At 39.4% G+C, this 19047-nt stretch overlaps 1 protein-coding gene across 9 annotated transcripts in view; it reads left to right on the top strand.

The window, feature by feature from the left end:
- The window catches only part of DOCK10 (dedicator of cytokinesis 10), a 240443-nt gene that overhangs the window by 150345 nt on the left and 71051 nt on the right, over positions 1 to 19047 (top strand). For 5 of the 9 annotated variants that reach the window (XM_050963963.1, XM_050963962.1, XM_050963966.1 and 2 more), the window contains exons 15-25: positions 3361 to 3483; positions 4600 to 4701; positions 5029 to 5108; positions 8023 to 8210; positions 8865 to 8930; positions 10430 to 10522; positions 12596 to 12719; positions 12901 to 13022; positions 13899 to 13982; positions 14518 to 14610; positions 16397 to 16515. In XM_050963963.1, coding sequence (XP_050819920.1) covers positions 3361 to 3483; positions 4600 to 4701; positions 5029 to 5108; positions 8023 to 8210; positions 8865 to 8930; positions 10430 to 10522; positions 12596 to 12719; positions 12901 to 13022; positions 13899 to 13982; positions 14518 to 14610; positions 16397 to 16515 — 1194 coding nt within the window. The remainder of the gene's footprint in view (positions 1 to 3360; positions 3484 to 4599; positions 4702 to 5028; positions 5109 to 8022; positions 8211 to 8864; positions 8931 to 10429; positions 10523 to 12595; positions 12720 to 12900; positions 13023 to 13898; positions 13983 to 14517; positions 14611 to 16396; positions 16516 to 19047) is intronic. The other 4 variants (XM_050963968.1, XM_050963971.1, XM_050963967.1 and 1 more) reach the window with 1 other exon arrangement.

Genomic DNA, 19047 nt, shown 5'->3' with positions numbered 1-19047 from the left:
GCAGAACCAGTCTAATTACAATGTAATAGCTAATGAAATCCATACTAAAAAATTATATAGAAATGTTTAAAAAGTTAACAAAGGATCTCATTATTTATTAAATGCTATTGATTTTCAGAGTATTTTGTATAGAACAATATTAAAGTTTTAATTCATTTTTAGTTATCTAGGACTTTTCCATAAAGGAGACTTCTAGTACACAAGCAATGATCAGTAGAGAGTCAATAAATTATTATTCAGATGCTAAATTCCTGAATTTTATGAGAGTTTTATGATCCATCCCTTTCTTTGAGTTAACTCAAATTTTATTGAATGTCAGCTGTCATTCTGAAATACCTTTAGATTACTTTCTATGATTAGGGACTCTCGCACTCGCAAATGTGCCTCATAAAATAAATCTATCTAGCAAAGTTTAAGACTGAAGTTAGTTAACTAGAGCTGTAATATACATAATGCTTGCTCCAAAAGCAATTCTTCAGCTTTTATTAAGCCCTTATAACCGAGATACCAGTATGATCTGGAAAGCAAAAAACCACATAACTCTCTTCTCAATGTATATACATAAGCCCCATTATAACTTGTCTAAAGGTGACCAAATTTTCTAACTGCACACACAAAATATGAATAGTAGCAAAATAGGCTGTAAAGAGGTTTATTGCAAGTGCGTGATTGCTGATGTAAGAATCTATTTGCATACACAGTTGCCTATTTTGTTCATTCACATGGGTAGTTTTCATGCAGTTGAGGTGTTTAGTGATCACATAGGGCTTGCACGAAATCTGCTTTATTCTGTGTTTGGTTACAACTGGCTGTGCATAACAATGAGAGTTTCTCAATACCCTGAAACTCTGTCTAAAGGTGCAACATCTAATTCCACAACAGTTACCTGTTTATATCGATATATTTATATTTTGTTTGAACTATTTACATGCCTTTTCTTTTTAATCTGCAGTGAAAGTCCATCAGTATGTTTGGACTGACATCTTCTTACTCTTCTAGCCTGGATGCTTTTTAAGGCCCCAGTTGCTAGAACAGTGGCTCTCAACCTTTCCAGACTTCTGTACCCCTTTCAGGAGTCTGATTTGTCTTGTGTACCCCAGGTTTCACCTCACTTAAAAACTACTTGCTTACAAAATCAGACCTAAAAATACAAAGATGTGCTTACTTTCTCATTTTTACCATATAATTATAAAATAAATCAATTGGAATAAAAATATTGTACTTACATTTCAGTGTATAGTATATAGAGCAGTATAAACAAGTCATTGTCTTTTAGTTTGTACTGACTTTGCTCGTGCTTTTTCTGTAGCCTGTTATAAAACTAGGCAAATAGCTAGATGAGTTGATGTACCTCCAGAAGACCTCTGTGTGTCCCCAGGGGTACGTGTACCCTGGTTGAGAACCACTGTGCTAGAGTAACTGAATGCATGGGGAACAGAAAGAGAGGAATCTTCCCCCAGCCCACAGTGACTCTGCAGGCACTCGACAAATTCTAGTGGCACATGGAGGCTACTTATTGGCTATTTTGTACATCTCTCCTGATAATCCGGAGACCCAAGGCTTTGGAGCATATAAACAATGCTAAAAGCATTTGATAAAATAGAGTTAGGTTAGTTCCCTGTAGTTATGGAGAGATTTAATGTTGGTCCCTCTACCACATCTACATGAGTTATGACATTGTACGTTTGTCCTTATCAGTAGAATCTTCTCCTCGGAGTTTACTTTGTTATTTGGTATCTAGCAATATTTCCTACTGACATCAATTCTCTTTTCACTGGCAGTATAACAGAGATGTAAATTAGGGAAGAAAAAAGACTGGCTACATGGTTTGTGGAGTAGCCCTTGTGTCAAAAGCATTTTACTTTTCTTAAGCAATTTTTTTTCATGATACAGTTGAAGCCAATGTTCTTTGATTACACAGGTGCTATAATATCCAATCCAGCCAGAGTGTTTGAACCTTTGGGCAATTCAAAGGACACTGGAATGTCTTAGGGTATGGCTACACTTGAAACTTCAAAGCGCTGCCGCAGCAGTGCTGCCACGGCAGCGCTTTGAAGTGCGAGTGTGGTCGCAGTGCCAGTGCTGGGAGAGAGCTCTCCCAGCACCGCACGTACTCCACATCCTGATGGGGTTTAGCTTGCAGCGCTGGGAGCCATGCTTGCAGCGCTGGGAGCCATGCTCCCAGCGCTGCGGCACTGTTTACACTGGTGCTTTACAGCACTGTATCTTGCAGCGCTCGCGGGGGCGGTGTTTTTTCACACCCCTGAGCGAGAAAGTTGCAGCGCTGTAAAGCACCAGTGTAGCCAAGGCCTTAATTAAATCCTGAAAGTGGCAGTGAGCAGAAGTGGAAATACCTGTGAATGATTTCCTGTGCGATCAAAAGCTCATATGTATTTTTCTTAATTATAATATGATATCCCTTTTTCCATTTAATTTCCATTGTTTCTAGCTAGCATTTTAAAATTGGTTATTGTTTATATAACTCAAAGTGTAGTTAGAATTCTTCAAACATGTATTGAAACAAGTTACATCAGTTTCAATCTACCCTTGTGATTCTGGAGAGGTGCAAAGCAGATTTAATGGGCTGGAAAATCTGGCTCAAGGTCTCTGCCCCAAAGAAGTTACTTTCTGAGTCCCTACTCCTGCAAAATCTTACAGACATGCTTGTTTTATCATAAGCAGAGCCAATGGCTGAGAGCTGAAGCTTTACAAATTCAGAGGGGAAATAATGTGCAGTGTGCTTTTTCGGTTTGGGTGGTTGGTTGTTTGCTTGTTTGTTTTTACAGTCAAGACAATTAACCATTGGAGCTATATACCTTGGGGTGTGATGAATTCCCTATCACTTATTCTTTAAAAGCAAGATTGGATGTCTTTCTAAAAGATATGCACTAGCTCAGCCAAAAGTTATAGGCTTGATATATGAATGACTTGGTGAAATTCGTTGGTCCATCTTTTGCATGTGGTCAAAATAAATTATCAGAATGGTCCCTGTGAATCTGTGAACTTTGTGCACTGTGAGTAATCTTATTGAAGTCAGTAGAACTATTCACATTGCATAAAATTAAATGTATGTCTAAATCTTTGCAGGACTGGGGCCTACATACATAAATAAATTGTGTCCCTTTGGAACACACAAGTATGATTCAACTATATCCCCTAGCAGGAACTAAGAATAGCATGTTTGCTTTGAAGTATATGCCATGGAGAGCAATTTTAACTATCTATTCCCTTTGACATTTGCACAGGAATTCATACTATGTCATCAGTGATGAACAATTATGTGTGAATTGAAAATTCTCAAGTAATATGACTAAGCACGCCTGGCTGTCATCAAAGATATGTTGTTTTTTCTCTTTGTAGACCAGTGTTTAAGGATAATCAGGGAAATGTTGACAGAGACTCCCGATTTTCACCTTTGTTCAGGCAAGAAAGTAGCAAGATTTCAACTGAAGATTTGATTAAATTAATAGCAGAATACAGAAGGTAAGGAATGGGTCTGAGGTCAGCTTGGGAGGGGCCTAAGATTATAATGCTATTTTCATCAGTGTTCTTGTTCGCTTTGGCGAGTGTGCCAAAATAGCCATATTGAATGCATGTTTTTCACATTAGTCCATTATCTGCCGAGCTTTCCAGGATAATTGGAAAGGCATTTGACATTAGTACACATTATTAGAACTAAAAGATAGTGATTCATGGAATAAGTGTCCATTAGGGAAAGTGCAGGTGGAGGAACAAGCAAGAACACACTGTGAGAAAAGGAGAAATATACATGAAAATGAAAATAACCCTTTAATGTCTCTCCCATCCCTTCCTATTGTTTATAATTGGGAACTCCATGGCAACCCGTATAGTGGATATTGGGAGCATCTATTTTCTCAAACGATTGCCAGTATGTGAATTATGAAATGGTCATTTGGCTGGTTCTCCTCTCACGCAAGTGTAAATCAGAATTAATTCCACTGAAGTCGATATATTCGCACCAGTGTGGGTGACAAGAGAATCAGGCCCAGAATATCTTCCTGTTGCCTCACGTCCCAAAAACAAGCCACAAAAAGCACATTAATTTGATAAAACGTCACAATTCCATTTATAGGAAATTCTTTTAGGACTTGATCCAGTGCTGATTGAAGTCAATGGAAGGACTCCCATTGTCTTCAGTAGGCTTTGGATCAGGTCCTTAATCCTCATAGTTGTGATTATATGGCAATACATTCACTGACATCCCCAGTAAGCTAAAGTGTTGGCCATAGATGCATTAATCAGCTTGTCTGAAGCATCTCCTTTTTTAGAGAAGAGCAAGACCACTTTGGCATCCTCAGGGCATCCATGCAGACACAATGCCTGTGCCTCTGTCCCTTTTCAATATGTCTGCTGCAGGAGCCAGAATGCCCTAAGCTTCCCACAAGTGAATGTTCTCAGAATTCCCATTAAAGGGAGGCATGTTTCAAATTGTAGAGCAGTAAGCTAATTGAAAAGCAGTAAGTTAATGCTGATGAGGTCTTCACTAATTCACATGCAAAAGTCCATGGGTCCTTCATGACTCTCTTCCATATGACTCCTTCCTTTCCCATGAATCCCTCTCCCCACAAAATTCCCAAGGAAGTACTTCCAAAGAGAAGGCAGGAATGAAGCAACACTTCTCACTTCTGCACTCCTGGGTTTGGATCTGCTGGAGTCCAGTCACCCTTGGCTGAGGAGACGGTAGGGAGAATATGGGCTGAGGGTTTTGTGGGAGCATATGAAACTATTTTGCAAGTAGGAATTAGTAGGAAGTAAGATTTTCTATTAATCAAAGTGTTATTTTGATTTCATATCTATTAACCCATTTTAATTTTATTAGGAAAGTAATGCACTTGTTTTTCTTACACAGTTTGGTAGCTCTGTTAAATATGGTTTACCTTTCGCTATTTCGTGATTTAAATGACTGGTGATATTTCATTTCATATTGCTCTCTTAATTCAGAAATTGCATCCCCTCTTGCATTCTCTACACCAGCTTCCTAAAATGTTTTCATTTCTGTCATTGCAGAGCAGAGAAGATTAGCAAAATACAGACCATACCTGGCAACCTAGACATTGCAGTAAATTGTTTCCCTTTGGAACACCCAAGTATGATTCAATTTTATAATTATTCCGGGTTTATAAAATTTAATGTGAGCCTTTAAAATTAATTGTTGCTTTGTCACAGTTCTGGAAGACAGGAAAGAAGGAACTGTAATTTTTAGTTTTTAATTATTTTGGGGGATTGTTTTGATTCTTTTTTAACCAATGCATGTTAAACTCTTCTTCATCTTTTTCTATGCCTTGAAGTAACCTATTTTATATTGTAGAAAGAGCATGTGTTCATTTGATGAGTCACAGCCTGTGCATGTGAAGGGGCCTGATTCAAAGTGCACTGACGTAAATTGAAAGACTCTAATTGACTTTCGTGGATTTTGGATCAGCCCCTGTAGGAAGTGTTGTTGTTGCAGTTATGCTGAATCTCCAAACCCAAATTTATTTCATTTGTTCTCTTTCTACTTCAAGGGCCACCTCCCTCCGTGGCCCACTCTTGAAAAAAGCTCAGTACCTACCAAAATGGTTTGGCTGACTTAGTTTTCTTTTTCTGAGTTTTTTGTTTCTATTGGGGCATTTTGGATGTTTTTACCTTTTTTTCCTCGCTTTTTAAGGCTAAATTTAAACTCAAAACACTATTGAAATTAAAGATCCATATCTTTTGATTTTGTTTTCCCAAACAAAACTATTCATCAAGTTTGACATGAATTTAGCTAATAAATTCGGACCCTGAAAAATGCAATTCAGTGAAAAAACAATTTGTTAAAAATATTTGCCAAGCTTTAGTGAGGAATGAAATTAGCAACCAGTCATTCTGTTATGATACAGTCACTAGAACACCAGACTAGCTGAGGCATAATAAGGCAACCCAGTAGGGAGGTAAGATTCTTAAAGGATGTGTAAAGCACTTCTCTCTAATTATATATGTTTTAATTTATACTTAGCATTTTATATTTGCATCAATTTTGAGAAATTTTCACATAAAGTTTAACTACAAAATAATTTCACAAAAATGTCAAAGGTATTTTTTTTAATAAAATTAAGGAAAAGTTGCCCATTTTGTTGCAAATATCACTCTAGGCAAAACGCCCTCTTTCACACAGGTTTCTGTGATTTGTTGTTGCCTAACTCCATATTCACTTTTGATATTGGGTTTTTCAAAGTGCATGTGGAAGTTATTTTTTCCCCAGGGGTACTCTACCTCTGCTCTGCCCCAAGGCCTGCCCCAACTCTGCCCCCTCCCTCGAGGCTCCACCCCCACTCTGCCTCTTCTCACCCTCTGCTCCAACTCCTCCCCTGAGGCTCCCACTCGCCACTCACAGCTCTCCACCCTCCCCTGAGCACCTCCCCCAGCCACCAAACAACTGATCATTGGTACCACCGAACGCTGTGGCTGCTGAGCATCCACTATTTTTTTTTCTCCGTGGGTGCTTTAGCTCCAGAGCACCCCCAGCATCAGTGCCTATGAATGTCATTGAAAGTCTGTGGGAGCTGGCAATATCCAATTATCCTCCTTTTATTCTTATCTTATATATGGCTTGTTTCAATCAGAAATATACCTATCACTGCTGCTAGCCCAGTGGGGCTAATCATTTGGAGCCAGTAGAGCAATAATGTATCCTGTTCTCCAGAGCAGAGTGCCTGGACTCTGTCCAGCCAAGTGCTCATGGAAAAATTACTGGACTCTACTATGCAGGCCAAGACATCCTATCCTGGGATCAGAGTCTTCCAGGATGATGAAATATTAGTAATTTGGGAAAGAACCCTCAAAAGCCCGAGTGTGACCATTGAATTTTTCATTGGCTGATGGATAGATTCTTGGGTTCAGCTAAAGTGACCAACTTCATGGAGCTAATGAGAATAAATCAGATAAAGAGCCACTTATGGTAGCCATTGGCCCATATTGGCTGGTCAGTACTAAGGGAATATAATTCAGCTATTCACCTTCGACACTACTAGTATTGATTAGGAGGTAAAAAACAAAGGTTTCCATGAATGGTATTTTCTAGCTTATTTCAGGAACACACCTGACAGCTATGAATGAAAATGACTGGGAGCAAGCATGAGAAATTGGCTGGAGGAAAGGCTGAACCCTTCAAGTTTGTTAAAAAGAAAATATAATAACTGATCAGAGAAACAGCCTTCACATCTTGCTGTTACTCAGTAGTCCCATAGAAGTTTTATTCCAGCCTGATGGTGGCATGACTTCTCATTGTGGAGGTTCTGAAGGGAGCAAGGCAGAGAGTTAGAATGTAAAAGAGGCAGGGAGAGCTTGCTTTCATGATCTGACTACCTCTTGGTTAGCTCTAGAGTTTGCAGGGTTGAACCTCAAGTTGCTTTTCTTTGGAAAAGAAATCAGTGTCTCTGTCCTCTTCGGACTTGTGCAGTTCAGACAGCCATGAATATTTCCCTACTGAGATGGAGCTTGTTGCTGATTTAGTAGCATACATTGGAATACCAATGTGTGCTTTTCTGACATCTCAGTGACAGCAGACTTACGTTCATCATCTGTCTCTTGAACTGAATTCAGATACTCTGATTCTCTGATGTATTAAATCTAGTTCTAAGTAATGTATCTCTTGATTTCATTGGCTGCCCTTTAGATAGCAGATGAACTTTAAAAAGTAAATGAAAAAATGGGCTAAATAGAGATGTTAATTCCATTAGAAACAATCTATTTTAATGACACTTCCATTGCATTTAGAGCTATAACTTTGCTGAAATTATGAGTTGGAATGACAGTACTATGCTTTGTCTTGGATACTGTATATTCAAAGGTTATTCAGTGCTGTATTTAACTTAAATGTAAATCAGTGCAATTACTATTGATTTACACTGGTGTAAAAGGGGATAGACTTTGGCCCTTTGTGTGTCAATATTGGATATTACATGCTACATACTTATTATTAGTGTATTTATAAAATGACAATTTCATTTTCTGATTGTTTTTTATTTTATTTTTTTGAAGATTGTGTGACATCATCTTTTATACCGATCAAGCCATTTTATAATACAGAGGAGCATCAACCTACGGTGGAAGTGGAGGAATTTATACAAGAATCAACAAAATATTCCCGACCTTATAGAGTGTATAAGAACCAAATATACATCTATCCAAAACATCTCAAGTACGATAGCCAAAAATGCTTCAGCAAGGTACTGTAAGCAACAATTTAGGGGTCTGATTTCACCACCCTTAAATCAGATTGAGTTGTCCCTTAATCCATGAGTGGTCTCACTTAAATCAGTAGAACTACTTGTCATAGCTAAAGGGAGGCAAAATAGGATCCTAAATTACTGAACTAACTTAATTCTTTATGGAGCCTTTAAGCACAGTAAGAATTTCCTGGAAGTGATTTTACAGATTAAAGGAACTTTTCATGCTGTGAAGACATTTCAAAGAGGATGTACAACAGTATTTGCTTTTGGGGCATTATTCTAGGGAAATGTTATATTTTAATATAAATATGTATACAGATGATCCTCTCTTAAATGAACCTTGAGAGCTATATGCATATTCATACTGATTGAATATGAATTAAACTCAAGACAGGGCTAAACACTGATCCCTTTATGCTCTACCTTTGCACAATGCATTTGCAGCCTAGTTTGGTGCCTGCAAGTTCTCCTTTTTACACATTTATTTCCAGTAAGTTTTGGGGGGAGCTGCAAGTATTTAAGATATGACTTATCATCCATAGTGTTCTCCAGATTTTAAGTAGAACCTGTTATATTTCACACATCTTAGTTTGTATGTATTTTGATGTGCTAACAATTTCTATTTACACTTTTAATGCATCACTGTTGCAGGCACGGAACATAACAGTGTGTATTGAAGTTAAAAGTTCAGATGAAGAAGGAGCCAAACCAATGAAGGTGAGCAAAGACAAAGTATAATGTGTCAAAAGAGGTTTCATATGAAACCCAGCAATTGAAAGTATTCTAATCAGGACCATTTAAAGTGTGACTATTGTAATATATTCTTTTAAGTTTCCATAACAATCCTTTTTAATACCAATTATTAACTCTATCAGCTGGAAGTGTCAACCTTGCTAATTCAATGATTAGGCAAAAAAAAACTTGCAAAAGATGGCTACTTTCAAGAAAAGGGCACTGCCATCATATACAGTATGTTTTGAATTAAAATGTCACACTGTGCCTATACTATACCTGGAAACAGTCTTAGGAAAACAATACAGTGTTTTCAATATAGGCGGCATAGGACACAGATTTTGTATGTATGTATGTATGTATGTATGTATCGTCTTAGCACTTGGGAGCACCAGTCATGAAAATTAGGGTGTAGATATCTAATTGTGGATTCAAGTGCCTAGGTCTAAATCTGAAAATCCAGGCCTTATTTATCATCATGATGAGCTACTTAAAATTAAAGGGTGGGATTTTCAAAAGCGCCTAAGTGACAAAGGAGCATAACTGCCACTGAAAATCCTCCCCTAGACATAATAGATTAGATACAATAGAACTAGGGTGACCAGACAGCAAGTGTGAAAAATCGGGACAGGGGTGGGGGGTAATAGGAGCCTATATAAGACGAAGCCTCAAATATCGGGACTGTCCCTATAAAATGGGGACATCTGGTCACCCTAAATAGAACAGCCCAATTTGTTGTTTTACATATTTGTCACATGCTCTTCCTTTCATTTTAAGCAAAGTACTGGTAGATATGGTCTGTTGAGCCTGAACCTGCAGTCCTGATGCAAGCAGAACTTCTGATTGATTTGGTGGTTTTGCCTCTGCAAAGGCTGCAGGGCTAGTTCTACTATCCTTATGTTTGTGTGTAACCCACTGGTAGGTGTGTGTTACAAGTCCCCATCTGTGATGGAAATGAGTTGGTTCAGCCCCCAGCTACAGAGCTGTAGCAACTCTGACTTTTCACTCTGGAGGTCCCCTGTTCAGCCTTCAGCATATCAGCCAAGCTGGTGGTCGTCACATCTGCATGGCTCACTTAATGAACAGCAACACGTAGATTGTGCATGTTGAGGTATGATGCATTAAAATGGCATTAAAAAACTAAGATTATCTATGTTAGATTTCCAAACTAATTTTGTGGTATACAGAGTTGTTCAATGAATACGGTGCAAAAGCGGGAGAACCTGCATCTCAGTTTTCCCATACATAAAATAAGAATCATAGAGGCTAGAATTAGAAAGGACCTATTAAATACCCTGGTCCTGCCAATGCAGGGAGTTATTGTTGTGCCTAGAGACCCCAAGACCCCTAGAGCTTTGGAGTTGAATTGTGTTGGATGAGTGCATATAAAGGAAAGACATTTTTGTAAACCCCTTTTGAGCTATGGCTATATTAGTATTATCAGCATTTCTTGACAACTGAACTGAAGTATTATATTTTAACAGTGTATTTATGGGAAGCCTGGCGGACCATTATTTACCACAGCAGCCTACACAGCAGTGCTACATCATTCACAGAATCCTGATTTCTACGATGAGGTCAGTCCATTCTTCACTGACTAGATAATATGCATTTAATTAAAGGCATAGAAATGAAAAAAAAAAGTCACCTACCTGCTATAAATGTCATATATCCAGGTGAGTGTGCATTTCATTAGATAGAAAGATTTTTACTCACTGAAATAAGTGCACAGCATGAAATAAAATCTCACCATTTCTCAGAACACATCATAATGATCAGTCTTTCTGTAAAGTCTTTTGTGTGCAGACTTAGTAATGATCAGTCTTGCTCTCTAATGTGTTTGCCTGTATCAAAGGCCATGATCTAACTTTAGCTCTGTTTAACGTTTTCATTACAATATTTTTTAGAGGTGAAATTCATACATGATGTCCAGACCCAGCTCAAGGCCATTCATACCATTTAAACAATGCATTGGAGTATTTTTGTGGATCCAGTGGCCTGAACACACCACATGGCTTCATCACACATGAAGTGGCTGTGGCTCCCCACAAGCACAGCAACAGTTTTGCAGGATGTAATGCAGTCCACACCCTCAATTGGTGGGGGATAGTAGTAGCTGCCTCAACTCCTTTGCCTGCAAATGGACACTTCACCAACGTAAAGCCTGATTCCTCAGGCTTTATGCAGGTGAATTGAATTTCACCCTAACCAATCCAGAGTGCTCCATAGCCTTGAGTTGGTTGTTAGTGTGCTGTCAAAAACACTAAGGATTGTTGCTCTTCTAGACTTTGCACTTATGGTTTCAATGTATACTAATACTGGTAATACTGCAGACAGCAGGGTCAGTAATCATACAGCATTTTCCAAACAATTGGCTTAGTCCTGTGCTCTTAATTGGCAAAAGTTTCCATTAATTTCAGTGAAATTTAGCCTGAGTAAAGAGCACAGGTCAGGCCCAATGGATAGAATTCCTCCAAATACAGAGTATCCACTGAAGTTCCACGTTAAGAGCTTAAGGGGGCCTGATTTTCAGAGATTCTGAGCACCTACTGACTTCAACTGGAGTTGAGGGTGCTCAGCACTTCTGAAAATCTGGTCCCAATTGGTTCAGAGGGCCTTATGCAAGCCCTCCATATTACAGTGAGTTTTTTTCCAACATGAATGAAGTATTGAGTTCAGACTTCACCATCTAACAGAAATTGATTTGGGTAGGCCAACTGCACAGTATTGACCCTGACAATAACACATTTAGTACAGTATCTAAAAGACTCTAGTGCAGCATCTGAAGAAATTGTTTTAAGCTGCATGTTTAAATGCTCATTTCACTGCTATGTTTATAATATATGCTCTTTCCCCCCTTAACCTGATATAACATCAGAAATACGTCCCGACCCAATTCCTAACTTTTACCTTAACTGCAGGATTAGTTTAGGTACAGCATTACTTCATAACTACTGTGCATAAGGGCTCTTGTCCATTAGTCAGCACCATAACACTTTTCAGTGTATTTTTCCCATGTCTTTCAATAGATAAATAACAGCCCACCTTGACTTTGTACAGATTAGAGAATAATGGATTAGTTTTTCTTATTGTGGCTTATGGGATGTATGACTCATCTGAGATCATAAATAAAAGTTTTTATTTTCACATCAACCCTTGTTCACCTTCAGTCTTTATTATAAAATGAGTTATGATGACATATCATTAGTATTTTTAACTTAAAGGATATTCAGGCTGACTCACTCTCCTGCTAAAGGAGGAGTGATAGAGAAAGAAAGAATGGTGACTCCTAGGTAGGGTCAGTGTTGAGTCTGATGTTGTAGGGATGATTGGTTCTAAGCCGCCTGTTTGAACAGGGTTCTTCAGTTTTCAATTCTGTGCCATTTCATTAGAAACACAACTATTCACTCAAAGGAAAGAGAAGAAAAACCAGTTTAAGTGGGAGTAATAAATGGTGCCTCTCAATGATTTCTTTAAAAGAACAGCTGTTACACCACTAAAAAGAGCAACACACAAAGAATCAATTGCCAGTCAAAAGGCCAGCTTTAATTAGAGATATATAGAAAGAGAGATTTATCCTTTAGAGCCCATCTGTTACTCCTGGTTGATTCCCTTTAAACTAAAGAGAGGTGTAACCTTTTACATTTCAGGTGAAAATTGAGCTTCCCACTCAACTCCATAAGAAACACCACATTCTGTTTTCATTTTATCATGTCACCTGTGACATAAATGCAAAAGCTAATGCCAAAAAGAAAGAGGCTCTGGAAACACCAGGTACCTGCAGTAGAATTACTTTCAAATAATTCCTTGCTAATGCTTGTCTGCATTATATTTATAGTGATATATGTTCATCTCAGGATTTCAGAATTTCTGTTTATGGCTATTATTTACTGTTATCCTGTGAACCAAAGATCTTATACTCATAAATGTCATATTGATTTGCTCTTGTGTACAGTTGGATATGCTTGGCTTCCTTTACTGAAAGATGCCCAGTTAGCTTCTCAAGAACATAACATTCCAGTGACAACCAGTTTGCCTCCCAGTTACTTAAGCCTTCAAGATCCTGCAAGTGGAAAGGTATTAAGTAATATTTATATATTATTCAAAAGGAATAGAGAGATTGAAGTATGCGTGATTAAAATGATAGGGCCAGCTTATCATTTATGCCTTGCTGGCAATGTAAAGGAGCCATTGTGTAAACGATAAACTGGACCATACTGCTTAGTGTGTTCATATATATAGCATTCAATTTTTAAGTTAATATGTGTACCAACAGATCGGGGGCAAATTATGCCTCTTCCAGTGGTGTGGGAAAAGGAGGTATCCCACCTGACTGGAAATGCATGTATAAATCATAGAATCATAGACTATTAGGGTTGGAAGGGACCTCAGGAGGTCATCTAGTCCAACCCCCTGCTCCAAGCAGGACCAATCCCCAGATTTTTACCCCAGTTCCCTTAATGGCCCCCTCAGGGATTGAACTCACAACCCTGGGTTTAGTAGGCCAATGCTCAAACCCCTGAGCTATCTTCCCAGCTGCTCAAGGGAGAATGGTGAAAAGTGATTTTTTTTTATACAGTTTTAGCTGGGGTCCCTATAAAGTCTGACTAGCACAAGTCCCATGATCCTTGGCATAGTGCCCAGAATTCCCCACCGACCCTTGAGCTGTGCCCAGTTAAGAATCCTCAACAGGAGAGTTAAGGGCAGTTTCCTCTCCCTTTGTACTAACTGAGCAATGCAGAGAGAGTTGAGTAGGCCTCTGGATCTAGTCTGTTGCTTTGTGGCATTGACAGGATAGTGGGGGAACTCCCATTGTGACTGAGACTTGAATATTTAAAATAGTACAGTATCCTCTGCAGCAAAAAGTGATGCAGAACTGAACAGTGTTGACATGTTTGTACTCTTATGGTGTTTGCAAGTGTGGAAATAAGAAGAAAATATTTTTTACTGCAGAGTGGAAGTGACATTAAGTGGGTAGACAGTGGGAAGCTGCTTTTCAAAGTGTCTTCATTTGTTGTATCGACTGTAAATACTCAGGTAAGTTTGCATTTTCTCTCAGATATCTTTACCTCCTAATCAGAAGTGTGTGCTAGAAAAAACCTGACAAATGATCTTAATGTATCTTAAATCTTGTATGAATCTGTTCATCTAACATTAAAGATAATCTGAACGTAGGACGGCTAAGGAGAGAGGAGTGATAATTACCCCTTTTAAGGAAATAAGAGGCATTATTTTGGATGATACAGGAGGATGTAACTAGAAATTTAAAAACATCCTGATGTTGAGATCTGGTAGATTAGGGGAAAAACCCATTGTTCAGGACATTTAAAACAAGACTGGACAAAGCACTAGGAAATACACTCTCTGCTGGTAAATGAATGGACTATGTGGTCTAATCCTTGTTGGGCTTTTCCATATCTGATTCCTTTTATTCTGTGATGCTTTGTGCTGTATAGTGTGAAGTTCCTGGATTCTTACCACCATAACCAATTCATTGAGATGGTTAGCAAATATTTGAATTGCAGTCCATGCTAAAATAGATACTAACTTTAGCATATGTTTACCATTTTAGGATCCATATCTGAATACCTTTTTCCAGCAGTGCCAAAAAAGAGAAATGGATCTCTCCCAGCCTCTTACCTCAAGCTTTGTCATGTCCTGTAAGGTAAAATAATTTAAAAGTGTTACAAGCTGATGTAGGTAAATAAATTTTAAGGGCCAAATTCTAGTTCTCTTTGAATTTGCCTCCCAAGTGAGCCCATGGCCTGCTTATGTTTCTAAATTGCCATAGGTTGGATTGTGTCCCAAGACACAGATCACCATAAAGGAGGGCATGTTGCTGTGCTGCTCCAGGATCAATGCAGAGAAGGAATTGGGGCTTGGAGAGCCGTAGTTATCTTGCTGCTCCCCTCTTGCTCCAGAGAGTAATTGTTTTTTTCCATGCCCACTTCTTCCCCTCCCCTTCCTGCATGAGAGCTGGGGGTAAGAAATAGGCATGCAGTGCCACGTACCCCTGCATGCCTGGACCAAAGATACAAGTAGCCCTCATACGGGGGATCTTACTCCTGTTTGCATTCTTGTATGAATGCTCACTCCTACAACGAATTCTTAATCCATTTGGCAGTGGGCAAATCACATGGGCCCACCCTAAAATATGTCATTTGGAGTGGAGCAGGAAGGAGCTAGAATACTGAAGGGCAAGTTACGGAAGATATTAACTTCCTTGGTGATCGTCTAAATCTAATAGCAGTTTCTACTTTTAGAGATTAAAGTGAAGAGTATTTTTCCCCCATTGCTCTATTTTCACAATTAAGCTGATTTTATTAAGCTGCTTAGTAAAAGATAATTTTTCTGTAACTTTCCAATAGTTGTGACATTTCTCTGGACAACTATTTAAAGATGTTCTTTTTTTTTTTTTTAATGTGTATGGATGTTTCTGAAAGTGAGATTTGTTTTTGTTGTTGTTTTTTATATGTAGTAACCATTGGTCCTGATTGAATTTAAAAATTGTGACTATTTTCATGAATAAAAGCATTAGGTTCAGTTTTCTCTGTTATATCAATTGTGTATATTCAGATAGCTACTAGGTATTGGGGGAAATGTTTGTGAATACCCAAAAGGTGCACAAATTTTAGCATGCGTGATTACACAGCCAGAAAAGTATGTTAGAAGTGAACTGTTCATTATTTGCTGCTTTTTGTCTGCCTCTTTAATATATTTTAATCATCCAATCAGGAAACAGAAATAAAATCACGAGAGCTAAGTGACCAATCGCACAACATAAATAGATAACAAATATTCAGAGTGAACAATTCATGAACAAACAATAAGCAGAAAAAATTTGACAAACTTTCAGCTTTTATTTACGAATCACAAATGCATTTGCAGAACATCAGAGAGCTAAATCCATAACAATATTATTTTTAATGAATAACTCAATTAGCTCTATCAGTTAAGATAATGGAGTGCCATTATCGAGTCAGTCTAGAGTGTAACACTGTTTTTAATAAGTGTGATTTTTGACTTGGTCACAAATATTTTATCCAAAATGAAACACAGCATATGAGGTCTCAACCCAGTATAATTTTTTCTCAAAAATTTAGGGGAAAAAATCTTTAAAAGTAAGAACTTCAGTCCTTCACAATTGGTAGCTATTTTCTACTTTTTCATTGAAAAAAAAAAAAAAGGCAGACAGTAGTTTCTACTTTATAATCACAGAATAATCAGAAGATATAAAATCCCAAGAATAAAAATTCAGGGAACAAATTCATACTTCAAAAAATATCTTGACATGGAGCATGATTCTCCACTGTTTTACCCTGATTTAATTCCACTTACTTCTCTGCAATTACCAGATGGTGAAACCAGTATAATGGAATGGAAATTCAGACCCTGGTGGATTGTGGTTTATGTCCGTAATCTATCATTATTCTGCCTTGTGTCTGATACAGAATTTACTGAAAATTGAGAAGATCCATGTAATTATGAATTTTCTTCCTGTGATCCTGAATCAACTCTTTTGGATTCTGGTACAAAACGACGTGGATGAGGTTACCACTGCTGTGACGAGGTATCCAAAAAATGGTTTTATATATTAGAATTAGGGCCAAATTCAATCCAGAGTGTGACTGTTGACATGAGTCTAGTTGTGAACCAGGGCTGAACTTGGTGTTTAGATTTTAATAGAAGATGAGCTCATTATTCTAAAATGTCTGACTCCTAGATCTAACATAGAGCTTTGCAAGTAAGTCAAGCAACTTAGTGTAGGATGTGACATCACATAATTGACATCACCCACATAATTTAATGTTCCTATGCAGACATTGCTTTCACTACTGTTTCAAATCAGTTGGCAGCCAACAGGTAAAGAGGGGGTTTGCTATAAAATGTATAATTCTCTGAGGTGCTGAGCCCTTCTGGAATGGTGCTTAGTGTCCTCAATTCCCTCTGACTTCCTTGTGGGTTGAGGCTGCTGAGCATCTCAAAGAAAGAGGTCACTACCTTGTAGGATTAAGTTTATAAATAGATGAGTCCGGTCCAGTGGCAGAGTTAGAGTTAGTGAGGCCCTGTGCTCAGCTTCATTTGGGGGGGCCCTCCTTGGGACCCAGCCAAGAAAAAGAACATTATTATCTCTCCCCCAGCCCCCATTTTTCATTCTTTTTTTCTTCATCCTCCTCCTATAGGTAATAGGAAGTAAATGAAAATAAAGTGCGGTACCTTGATTGTTTTTGTAGACTAACTTATTTTTTCACAGACCACTTCAAAATGTTTGTACCATTAGATAACTATTGTAAAGCGCTTTTGATGTGTGTGTGGGGGGGGGGTGCAGGAGTCAGGGTGGACAGGGAGATGGGGATGTGCTGAGTGCAGAGGACAGGGGGTTCGGGGTGTGGAGGGGGAGAGGGTGTGGGGAGGTTGCAGGAGTCAGGGAGGGCAGGGGGCTGTGGGGTTGTGAGGTGGGTGCAGGAATCAGGGCTGGGGGTGGAGGGTCTGGGAGGGAGTTATGGTGCAGGAGTAGGCTGGGGATTCAGGTACAGGGTCTGGCCAGGAGTTCGGATGCAGGAGGGGGTTCAGGGTTGGGGCAGGAGGTTGGGGTGTGGAGCACTTACCTGGGGCAGCTCCCATTTGGTGCAAAGAATGCAGGTAGGAATGGGAGGAGGGTGCAGGAGCTCCCATTTTGTGCGAGAGGTGGGGGTGGAGATGTAGGGAGTGCAGGAGTCAGGGCATGGGGTGTAGGGGGCTGGGTAGGTGTTGGTGCAGGAGTCAGGGAGGACAGGGGGCTGGGGATATGTGAGGGTGGTGCAGAAGTCAGGGCAGGGGGCTAGGGGTGTGGGCCGGGGTCATGGGGGTGTTCCCAACCCCCTGCCCTCAGTGGCTCACGGCAGGGGCGGGAGGGCGGTATGTGTAGGGGGAGTGTGAGGGCCCCACCTTTGCTCTGCCCTGCTCCGATTCCACTCCCTTCCCCAAGGTCCCACCTCGCCTCTTCCCCACCTCCTCCCCTGAGCAAGCTGCAGCCGTGCTCCTCTCCCTCCCTCCTGGAGCCACCTAAGCGCTGGCAAATAGCTGTTTGGTGGCAGGGGAAGTGCTGGGAGGGAGGGGGAGGGACGGGAAAGCAACACACTCGGGGGAGGAGATGGGGAGGGGGAGCTTGGCTGCTGGTGGGGTTGGAGACTGCAGCAGGAGCCCCAGGAGCCGGCAGGACCAAACTGCCCTGTGTTTTACTGTAAATTTGCCTTTGGTCAGGTCACTCCGTTTTGGACAGTTTGCAGTGAAAACATTTATGCTGTAACAATGAACAACAGGGAAGGCATTATCCAAGTAATTAACAGTCAGCTGGAGAGACTTACCAAGGGTCTGTGACCTCCAGGAATGTCCTACTAAAATATTCGTTTAAAATAAAATATTTATTTCTATTATTTACCATGAAATTGATGGGGGGTGGGAAAGAATAATTTCCAATGGATGGGCTGAAAAAGAAAAGTTGTACTGCATAGAGTTCTCTTTGTTGGCTTTTCCCCAGCCATTAAAGGCCTGAGTAGTAACCAGAAGACAAACACAGCTCAATCCTCAACAGTCCCATTGGGTTTATTAGTGTTGTTAATGTATTTTGTGTGTTCACTGAAGCTGGTTTGCTGTGTTTAACTGTTGAAGGGTGATTCATTGTAAGACTTCAGACTCCTGATGCGTGATTCCTCAAGTTGACTTTAATGGCAACTTAGGGGATGTTATAAACGGATAGCTAAGGGTTAATGTCTCTTTCACCTGAAAAAAAAGTATCCTGAAACACCTGACCAGAGGACCAATCAGGAAACCAGACTTTTTTCAGCTCTGGGTGGAGGGAAGTTTGTGTCTGAGTTCTTTGTCTTCTGCTTGAATCTCTCTCAGCTAGAGAAGGATTTTTCTATTTCCTGCTTTCTAATCTTCTGTTTCCAAGTTGTGAGTACAAAAATGGTTTGTTGTTTTGTATTTACATGTCTATAGTTGCTGGAGTGCTTTAAATTGTATTCTTTTTGAATAAGGCTGTTTATTCATATTTCTTTTAAGCAATTGACCCTGTATTTGTCACCTTAATACAGAGAGACCATTTGTATGTATTTTTCTT

Source organism: Gopherus flavomarginatus, chromosome 8 (assembly GCF_025201925.1).
Source record: "Gopherus flavomarginatus isolate rGopFla2 chromosome 8, rGopFla2.mat.asm, whole genome shotgun sequence".
In the NCBI taxonomy this organism is placed as follows: Eukaryota; Metazoa; Chordata; order Testudines; family Testudinidae; genus Gopherus; species Gopherus flavomarginatus.
Note: the sequence above shows the minus strand (reverse complement) of the source record. Positions and strands in the feature narration are given on the sequence as shown.